Below are 11,019 nucleotides of genomic sequence, written 5' to 3' on the forward strand. Positions count from 1 at the left end.
CACGGGTCTGGCTCGGAGGTGCTTTTTCACTTTCACATCTGACTTTCCTGGGCGGCCACGCCTGACAGTGACCACACTGGTCACGGGAACTGAGAGGAGATGGCCGAGTGCTGCAGGGGCCAACTGTCTGCTCTGAGCCAAGTACTCCCTCGGTTTTAAGAAGCCAGAATGCCACTTCTGCCCCCGGACGGCTGCTTTCCCCCCGACACTGCAACCCCAAGGGTCCTACCCGAGAAGCCTCCCCAGGCTCCTAGACCACGCCTCAACGTACAGCACTCGTCTCCAAGACACACAGAGGCATGTCTGCAACAGAGCCGCAAGCTAGACGGGGGCTCAGAGAACCACTCATGGCAGCAGGCCAGCCTCTGCAGAGGCTGAAGGATCAGGCCTCCCAGACAGCGGAGGAGCTCCACTCAAGGCCACGCCTGCCCACTCTCCCTGGGCACCAGGGTACCCCCGAATCCCCACGGGGAAGGGGAGACGCCAGCAGGGCAAGGAGTGCCCTGGTGACTGCGACGGCCTGTTCCTGGCCCTCCATGTGGAACAGGCCCCTGTGCCAGAACAGACAGATCCTCCCACTAGCTGCCAGGCAGGAGGCTGGAGGCCACATGACATCATCACAGCGCCTTCCCAATGCACCCGGCTGCAGGCGAGCTGTGCTGGGCTCTGCAACCCCAGTGCTGCCCTCCAACAGGGGGACTAAAAAGACACTGACCAATCCAAGGAGAGAAGGGCCACTGTGTGCACCCCAAGGAGGTGATTCCAGACTCAGTGGAAAGCCAAACACTGCTGCGTGACCTAGAAATCCTGGGGACATGTACATCTCGACATCACCTGGGATGGACACAATTTCCTCCCCTGCTTCCAGTGAGCCAAGAAGACTTCCTGGAGGAGACTTCTCAGGAGCTGTTTGAATGAAAGATGAAGGCCTGAGAGGGGCAGACCCAGAGGTCTGCGGCCAGGATGGAAGGTGAGAGGCAGGAGGGGCTGCTGACACACAGCACTCCGCGTAGAGACCCCTAACCCCAACCCCTGAGATGGGAAGGGGAAGCCTGGAGCAGGGGATGTCACTCCACCCCACCTCAACAAGAAACTGGGGGCTTGGTCCCTTGCCTGGGGCCCCTCCTGCCCTCGCCCACTGTCTGGCAGCTCCAAGTAAGGTCTCCTTCTGAGGCAGGCAAAGACAGCACTCCCAAGTACTCCCACCACACACAAGCTCAGACACCAAGCAAGGGGGGCTGGCCCCCCTCGTTCCAGCAGCTCAATCAAGCCCAGACTGGTTAGAATCTACGAACCTTTAGGGGCGGCCCACCTGGCATAAACCTTATCTCTTTTGGTCCTGACAACAGCCCCTGGGAACAAAGTGTTAGTCCCATTTACAGATGAGGCAACTGAGGCTCAAAAAAGTGACCTGCGATCGATCCTCCAGCCACTGGGCTCAGCAATCCCCGCGCGGCTCAGTGCGTCTGACTGATGGCCCTCTGGTTCTCTCTTTACAAAATGCCCACTGGCCTTGGTCCCTGGAGATCAAGGATGGGCCAAGTCCAGCCTTGCACAATAAATTCCACTTAGCACTCAGCAGCCTCATGAGTACAAGTAAATGAAAACTCACAAGTGTGATGAGCAGGAATGTGGGCATGTGTGAGATTTGTGTGGCCATGGTGGGTGGCGAAGTGTGGGACCCGGGGGCGGGGGGAAGGTTAGCAGGCCAAGGACTGGGTACCAACACTCCAGTAGCTTAAATCCTGCACCCTCTTTCCTGTTTTCCGCGCTCCATTTTTCTCTCTTTCAACCACTTAAGTTTACCTCTTCCCACCTGCTGTGAAGCTCCACACCCTGCCTCAATGTGGTAGCTCCCAACCTCGTTTCAAAGCCCCTTTAGAGGATTCTAAAAATACACAGACTGGGCACCACCCTCAGAGACTGATTCTGTAATGGGGTAGACTCTGGGAATTTCTCAAAATGCTCCCCTGGTGGTTCTGATACACAGCCGGGGTTGAAATCAGCCTTACCAACCACACACCTTTCCTCCTGCCTAATGTGCTGTGTTACATACACCTCCCAACTCTACCCCTGCATTCATTCTGGATGCTGTGGACACAGCCCATGCCAGTGGGCTCCCCTCATCCTCCCCTCCACAGCCACACCATTTACACCTGTGGGTCAGACAGTAGCTCAGGTGGAAGCTGGTTACATTACCTGGATGTCTCTCTCCCCAGGATGCACGCCCCGAAAGAAATCTACAAGTAATCCCTTTAAAAGTACTCTAAGAGTTGCGCTCCCCACCAGCCCTCTCTCTCGCTCAGGCATCTCTTGCACCTTCTGCAAGAGGCATTAGAATCCACCGATGCAGACCTTCAGGGCACTTCTGACTGCAGAGTCCCACCCAACCCCACTGAAGTGCTCCCCAGAAACACACAGGAACACCGGCAGACCTCTCTCCTCCAGGCTTCCCGCGGTCCTCCAAGCCTGCTCTTCCTGCCTGCAGATTCTTTGACTCATTTCCAGCCTGTGGGCAGGTAGGAGAAAGCCTCCTTCCCCTGCACTGACCGGCTGAAATCTATGGCTGATAAAAATTCTCTCACCTCAGACACTTGCGGGCTTTTCTAAGCATCTGCAGGAGCAGCCCAGGGGGCAGTTTTATGGAACCAAGGAAGACCCGAGGGAGCCTGGATGGGCCTGTGCACACGGTCTGAGCAGGCAGAACCTAGGTTACATGCAGCAATGGATCCCCGAGCACACAGACATATGCGTTTCTTGTATGGTGTGAACCTTGGTAACCAAAATTACAAATAAAGTAAGCAATTGATTGGAGGAGTGGTCTCCTAAGTGGACGATCCTGACATTCCACTGGGGTACTTGGGGTTTTAATATTTTTTAACTTTTTAATTTTTTGGTGTTATTCTACAATGTACATATTTATAGGTAGTGTAGTGAATGCGTGCTCAGGCCCTGCAGTGATATCTCTTTGCAACCCTACGTACTGCAGCCCACAAGGCTCCTCTGTCCATGGAGTTCTCCAGATATGAATACTCAAATGGGTTGCCACTTCCTTCTCCAGGGGATCTTCCAGACCCAGGGATCGAACCTGGGTCTCCTGCACTGCAGGTGGACTCTTAACCGCTGAGCCACCGGGGAAGTCCAGTGTATGTGAATAATTCCTAACTAAAAGGCAGACATACCGGGGCCGGGACTCAGGTTCAGATTTTACTGACACAGGATATAAAACCCAGAAAACTGTGAGAACCGCTGGGCTGAGAAAGTGAATCAGCCCTCCAGAGGCAGGAGCTCACAGCGACCCAAGAAAAACTGACACTAAACCTGGTGATGTTTGAGATGCTTTGTTTCAGCGACTCTGTGCTTGACTCACCAGACCGTGGGTGATGAAAATGACAAGAACGTGCAAGGACCACGGCTCCTTCTCTCAACCAGCACTTCTACAATGCCCGACACGTGCCAAGTGCAGTGTTGAGCCCAAACAGGCCCCTTCAATCATGCAGTCTACCGGCTACAAGGGGACAGAGATGCTATTTTGAACACTCACATGCAGGAATGCCTAATTACAAACTGAAGCTCTTTGAAGGCAATTTCTGTAAGAGTTTTAGAACAAAAGAACGAGACCGACAGCTGAGGAGGGCTGGAGAAATGATGAGCTGCTAAGGAAGTGATGGGGGCAGTCCCCATGAGTAGATTTGAGGGCATAAACGGTGGCAAGTGGGGCCAGTGCAGTGCAAGCGGGGGTGGGGGGCGGGGTGAAGAAAAAGATGAGAGCAAGAGGCAGACCACGCAGGACCCTCACAGGTCTTACTAAAGCTTTTGGGCTTTATCCTAAAGAGAACGGTGTACTGTTAAGTACAGGGTGACACGATTACAGCTGCATTTTGCTAAGATCATTCTGACAATTTGAGGCCTGGCTTCAAGAGTGCTGTGTGCAGGGGCAATCTGCTGGCAAGCAGTAGAGAGTGCTACTGTGAACCGACAGGATCTGTGATGGATATAAAGATCACATGTGTGCACGCGGGGGGATGGAGGAGGCTGCGGAGGTCATGGGTCCCCACTGGACATGCTGAACGTGGGGTGCGGTGGGCACGCTCAGGGGGACACTAGTGCATCCTGAGCTCAGCCAAGGGGTCGGACCAGAGATGCTAACAGTAAACATCAGACCCCAGACGGACAAAGCACCTGTAGCTGTCAGTGAGGAAGAACAAGATTTTTGTGAGGACAGGGAATACAAAACGAGAGAGCACTCAGGGCCTGGGCTTGACTGGGTCCAATACTTCACGTCTGCAGAGGAGAGCGAAAGGACCCCAGAAACTGAGGAGTGGCCAAACCCACAGGAGGGATATTGGAGAAACAGGTAATGGGGAACATACCTCATGAACCTCAAGGGTGGGAATACTGCTGCTGAGGAATCATAGAAAAGACAACAGTGAAGGCTTCTGGGATTGGGGGAGTCGTTTAGAAAGCCAACCAGACGGAGGAGGCTGAGATGTGAGAGAAGGGAGAAGGTAGAGACGATTCAGGAAGTTTGAATGTCAAAGGGAAGAGAGATGGCCAGTAGCAAGACTGCGACAAAAGACCAAGGGATGTTTGCTAAGACGGGAGAAACATCCCAAGCTTGAGAAGGCTCCAAAGGAGTAGCTAGGCACCCAGGAGGGAAAAAAAGGTAACTGAAGGGCAGGCCCAGGTGAGACCCAAAGGACAGCTGAGCTGGGCACAGGGTTTGGTCTAGAAATTTCTTGGGAAACCTGGAGGTTTCCACTTTCTCTGTGAGAGGAAAGTAGACATACTTGTCTGCTGGCTGGGAGGCACAGACAGAGTGGAAGGTCGGTGGGCAGTTTGAGGAGGACAGTCTGAAACAGTTGCTGGCAGTAATGACCAGGCGTGTCCAGGAAAAGGGAAAGTTGAAACTACTTGGAATTCAGTGCTGGGGCTGTTCCTTGACATGTAGATGCTATAACTACACAGAGAAACAACACATTCACTGTTGAACTGCTTGTGGGAAAAACAACTTCTGGCAAGTTTGAATCTCTAGCGTCTAACCTCTTTTCCCATTGAAACAAATGTTACTCTTTGATATGTCCGTTGATAATGTAAGCTTTTTTTTTTTTTTTTTTAAGCGAACCACCAACTGTGGTGTTCCAGCAGAACAGACCATACAATGATATCTAACATTTATTGTACGCTTACTGTGTGCCAGACTGGGTGGTAGGTGCTATTACATCATCATTTACAGAGACAAGCAGGGAAGGTACTGTGACGTGGGGGGCTTGCCCAAGGGCTGGAAGTGGGGGCTACGAGTACACACCCAGGCCGTCTTGGGAAGAGCAGGGGCCAAGGCACCCCCCCACCCTGGAAATGCTCCAGCCTCCAGGCACCCAGTGCCGCACACTGGAGTGGTGGAGGGCAGCAGCAGGGAAGGCAGAGAATGGGGTGGAGGAACATGCTTGGCGGAGGGTCGCTGGCACATTCAGGACACGTGGGAGGCGTCCATCCAGGTGGGAACTTAGGACTGCTGTTGTCTAGTCGCTCAGTTGTTTCTGACTTTTTGTGACCCCATGGACTGTAGCCAGCCAGGCTCCTCTGTCCATGGAATTTCCCAGGCAAGAATTCTGGAGCAGGCAGCCACTTCCTTCTCCAGGGGATCTTCCTGACCCAGGGATCGAACCCATGTCTCCTGCATTGGCAGGTGGGTTCTTTACCACTGAGTCAATTTAGGACTCCATAATGCTGGGAGAAGGTGAGGGTTGGGAACAAGTTAAGGAGAGCAGCTTGAGAACATGGGACCCAAGATGAGCTGGCTTAAAAGCAGGAGGAATCACTACTGACTCTTGGTGGAGAGATTTTACAAAGCTGCAGACAGCATTCCCATCACCTTCCCCCAAAATCAAACCACAAAATATTTGTGTGAAGGAAACTTAATATTCATCTTTAACCATCTTTCAAACATTAACAAGTAATGAAATCAATTTACGGGTTAAAGCCAGCACTTTTTTTTTTTTAATGAATAGAGAAGTGTTTTATCCACAAAGGAGTATACTGTCAGCTTTTCAGATAGCCTGTGTATGTACACATATACTGTAAAACATTTACTATAGGAATGAAAAGCTTGAAAGTCACTGATCTCACTCAAAATTCCCATTTTAGAGTGGAGAAAACAGAGGCCCAGAGAGGACAAACAACTTGTTCAAGTTAGTTAATACCAAAGCTGAGCACAGCACCCAGGACTCTGATAGTTCTCTGGTAATTTCCTCACCAAACCAGAATCTCCAAAGGCAAATTTCTCTGGGAAAGACAGCCCAGACTTTAATCCACATTAAAGTCATAGGGGGTAAGTAAACTGATCTCTTAGATCTGCTGCTGGAGAAAAGTTTTGGTAAAGAAAGCAACAAATGGGTGCACCAGGGCATCTGCTGAGTCGAAACAAAATAAATTTGCCCGAAAACACAAAGGTTGCAGGGTTTGGCCAATAGACGCTGGATGGGGCCCAGTACTGGTGAACAGATACATCTTATCTGACTCCACAGGCTTCAACAAATGTCATCAGGACAACTGGTTCTATGCAAGCTGCTTCCATGTCTGGGAAGGGGCCCAGGGCCACTTTGCTCATCTACGTTCAACCCATTTTATTAAATGAGAAGTTTGGAATAACAGATGCCTTCACAATTCTCCACCTCTGGCAGACTCCATTTCTTTAATGAAAACATCACTGCTGGGTATTTATCATCTGCCATTATTTCAATATATGTAATATAAGATTCAGACTCAGGTCACTATTTCTTTACTTGCTTGTGGGAGGAAGGCAGTGTGATGGGGTACCAGGAAAGGGTACTTTCCAGGAGATAGAGTACTAGCTAGAATAGAGGGCAGACAGGTCAAAATGTATGTGTTGCCAAGGAGGGCATGGCAGTGAACTTCTCGAAAGGAGGACCCTGTCTGGACACCAAGAGTAATAGGCCTTCTCTTCACCAAGTCAGAAGACAGAGGAAACAACTGGGTCAAAATCTTTCAACCACGGCTTCTAACCACTCAGCAACAAGCGCTCTGCGCTTTTCCGAAGTGATACACTAGAGGGCAGGCGCCTGGAAAGGACACATCTGATGAACATCCTACACAATCTCCATAAAGGATACCCAACAGTACTGAGGCTTCATACTTCAATGTGGTAAAATTAATACGAAATAAAACTCTGGATGACCAGCCCCCAGAGCTCAATCAGGTGCCCGAAGGATTGTGTAAGTCCAGAGCAAGTCATCTTGATAGGCTGTTGGTGCAGCAGCTGCCCAGAGAAGAAACTGGGTCTGCTGTTCTTAAAGTACAGGCCACAGTTATGGGGACTGGGATCTGTGCTCTTAAGATTTATCACCTCCTCCCGAGGTCTGGCCAATCTAGCCATACCTTCATCAGCTCAGGCACAAGAGGCTACAGGTACAAAGAAGGGTTCTGGAATTCAAAACCACTTTGCTGCTGGTCCATCCCCAGGCAACATGCATGATGGAAGAGCAGCAGGCCCAAACTAGAGATTCCAGGATTATCTGTGCTTTTCAGTAAACTGTGCTCTGAGGGTCTGATGTCAGCCACCAAGTACACAGCTGTGGTACCTTCCACAGTCTCAAAACTCAAACCACTGCAATTAAAGTTCTTTCCTTCTACCTCTAAGAAGACATCTAAAACTTAAGAGTAACTATTTAACTACAAGACATGCAAAAGCCTTTTGAAATATCCTGAATAGGCAAGATAAAGAATTTTGGTTGGTTACACTGAACAACTAATGGATAGAAGGGATGCTCAATTTTACACCAGCAACAAGTAGGATTTCTCTTCTTTTGCATGTTTATGGATCGAGGCAGATTTCCACTAGACTTCAATGGTACATGTAAAAGGACTTTTAAAGGCCCCTAAAGCACCACCCACATAAAATTTAAAAACTTAAGAATTAAAAAAATTTTTGAAACACCCAGATCAAAAGGTCCTTACCAACAATCTGTTAAACCAGGGATTACCAAATCTTTTCTGAACGGGGCCAGATAGTAAACTTCACCTAAAGGCAAAACTGACAATACTACATAGGCACTTTTTTATAATGAAAGAAAACAAATTTCCACAGTTCTTTTATTGATAAAATTCAAAATACATAATGAGCACAATTCTTTTGGTAATAAAGGTCCAAGGAGACAAGTGGAATTCTTTGCAAGGGGGAAATGGGGATAACTTTTCACTTAATTGGGATTCAAAGTGTTCCACATTATCAAACTGATTGCAGTGTTTACATGTACAAAGTATTCTTAGCTCACAATACAAAAACAGGCAGAACAGGCAGCTCACCCCAAACTTGGCAACACCTGTACTAAACCAAGGGAGGAGACCCAGGTTCAATCCCTGGGTTGGGAAGATCCCCTTGAGGAGGGCATGGCAACCTACTCCAGTATTCTTGCCTGGAAAATCCCATGGGCAGAGGAGCCTGGCAAGTTACAGTCCACAGGCTCCCAGAGTCTTACAGGACTGAGCATGCACGCATGTGCTTAAATCAGAGTCTAGGGGTGGGGCCAGGAATCTGCATTCTACATGCTCCCCAGATTTCTGGTAATGGGCCACATTTGAGACCCAATCGATTAAATAATATCCAAAATTCTTCCTTCTAACTAAAGGATCTCTGGTTTTACAGTAGGAGGAGAACCCAATTCTGCTATGTACCAGCTGTTTGACTTTCTTTCAATCGGAATGATTCACCCTCACAGGAGAGGATGTCATCCTCCTTGGCTTACCCTTAAGGAGCCAAGTGATTAAGTGAGATGATCCAAGAAGTGTTACTGGTAAACTAGGTCTTCGAAACCAAGGACGTGCCAATTCTGTTTAGCTTTGTGTCTGCAGAAGGAGACTAATCAAAGTGGGGAAGCATTACATGCACAATCCCCAACACATCACTGCATGACTGGCTCCTGCTTATCCTCTCATTACTCACAATGTGTCCCCCAACACCTAAAAGCCCAGATTTCTTTCAGCCTAACCAGATGTGATATGCTAACCCAATCTAGGGAAGTAGATGTTTGACTCCTCCTCTCCCCTCCCCAACCCAACCCCCATAAAATCCAGAGAGCCTCCGATCCTGCCCACCCACCTCAGTATTTTCAACTAGGAAGCTGTCCAGTCTTCAAACTTTCACATAGGGTAGCACCATTTCAAAACCAGGGAAGAAAAAGCTTTTCCTCACTGTACCTTACAGGTAAGGGTGCTTCTGGGGAGGCAGTAGAGATTAGGGATGGAGTTTGAAGTTTGGCTGTGATAACATCTTTATGCCTCGATTTCCTCTGTTTATATAAGGATAATAATAGTACCTGTCTCACAGTGCTGCTGTGGGGACTAAATTGATTGATTTGTGTAATCCACTGTGCCAGGCATAGATGGGTGCTATACAAGCATTAGTTATTATTATTGTTCTGTAAGCTCTATAGAAGCACAAAGTTGTACCTCATTGCACCCCAATATCTGAGAAATAAAACTACCACATACTGAGCACCTGAGGGCCAGATCAGGCCAGTTTTGTCACTGACTTATTAAACAGGATTATTCCCATTTTACAGGTGAGAAAACCAAGGATCAAAGAGGTTAAGTTAACCTGCCTGAGATCACAGGGTCAGGTAAACTTATCTTCTGTGGCAGGAGGAATTTAAACTCAGGCCTGTGTGGTTCTACTACCCACCACCCCCGTGAAGCTTAGGCTCAAAACTGCCATCAGCAGCAACAACCCATTAACAAAACATAACTGACCATGACCATACAGAACTCATGCTCAATTTTCTGCCCCCGGATCCCTGGTAGGCTTGCACAAACTGGAGTTAATATCAGGCTACTTGAACCCAATTAGGCAGTAAGTCAGTCTGGAAAACATCATGCGATGTATTCCAAAGGTCAAAGTTAAACCTGGCTTCCTGGGCAGCCTTGGCTGGCCACTGCCATGAAAGCTAGTCTCCATGCAGACGTGTACCAGAGTTTAACCAGTGAGGTGCTTAACCAGCATGGGTATCAGCTTTAAAAAGTCCCAGAGAGATGTTGGCGACGCGGATGACTTGCCTGGCTCCGCAGTCAACAGCCAAAGAAAGGCAGTTGGAAAAAGATAACATTGACTTTTTAAAAACCAAGCCTCATTCCCTACTCTTCTCGGTTTAGGATTACATTTACTACAGTAGCCGCCCTCCCGCGGGCAAAAATAAAAAGGGGAGAAGCCGAGGAAGAACAAGAGGGCCTCCCCTAGCAGCCAGCAGGGCGCTGCAACACCCACCTGAAACACGGAGCGCGACCTACCTTCCCGGAGAGCCCAGCCCCGAGGGCGTTTCCCCAACGCATCAACTCGTCCCTCCCGGGTAAGCGGCTGCCGTCCTTGGCTCCAGTCAGGGCCGCTAGAGTCGCGTCCGCATCGCTGCCCGCCCCCCCACCCCAACCCTCCAAAGAAACCTCGTATTTAATTTCTCCCCCTACCCTCCTATCAGTTCAGCCGTAAAAGCAAACACCGGGTCGATCCGTTCGTCTTTAGGGCCACACTGAACTACCTCTAAAACGCCTGCCAGAGGAAGGACGAAATACTGGAGAGAAGGGGGGCGGGGGAGGCAGGGAGCGCGCTGGGGGGTGGGGGGAACACTCGCAGGGAGGATCGTTGCCCTCCCGGAGCAACGGCCGCCGCGACGCTCCAGAAGAGCCTCAGGCCGTTGGCAAGGGGGGGGGGGGACACCCCCCCCCGACATCGGGGCCCAGAGTACGACTGGGGGTCCCCGCAGCCCGTTCCCCTTGCTGCTTCCACGTCCGGGGCCGTCGGGGCGATGGCGCAAGTCTGCGCCCCCCCCACCCCCCCCCACAGCGACAACAGCCACGGTGACAAAATGGCAGCCCGGCGCCCGGCAGTCCTGCCACAGGCGTGCAGGGCCCTGGCGGCCGCCCCTGGACCCCAATAACGCCTCGGCGCCCTTCGGGTTCGGTCTCCGGCGGGCCTGGCCGTTAAAAATACAATAATAATAAAACACCTCG

General features: G+C 50.2%; 1 protein-coding gene across 2 annotated transcripts in view; it reads right to left on the reverse strand.

The window, feature by feature from the left end:
- Positions 1-11,019, reverse strand: part of ANP32A (acidic nuclear phosphoprotein 32 family member A) — a 38,036-nt gene that overhangs the window by 24,165 nt on the left and 2,852 nt on the right. Inside the window, exon 1 of one of the 2 annotated variants that reach the window (XM_070468709.1) lies at positions 10,303-10,465. The exons of the other annotated variant lie outside the window; for it this stretch is intronic. Coding sequence (XP_070324810.1) covers positions 10,303-10,344 — 42 coding nt within the window. The 5' untranslated portion in view covers positions 10,345-10,465. Of the gene's footprint in view, positions 1-10,302; positions 10,466-11,019 lie in introns of those variants that run through there. 2 annotated transcript variants of the gene reach the window in all.

Source organism: Odocoileus virginianus, chromosome 6, assembly GCF_023699985.2.
Source record: "Odocoileus virginianus isolate 20LAN1187 ecotype Illinois chromosome 6, Ovbor_1.2, whole genome shotgun sequence".
In the NCBI taxonomy this organism is placed as follows: domain Eukaryota; kingdom Metazoa; phylum Chordata; class Mammalia; order Artiodactyla; family Cervidae; genus Odocoileus; species Odocoileus virginianus.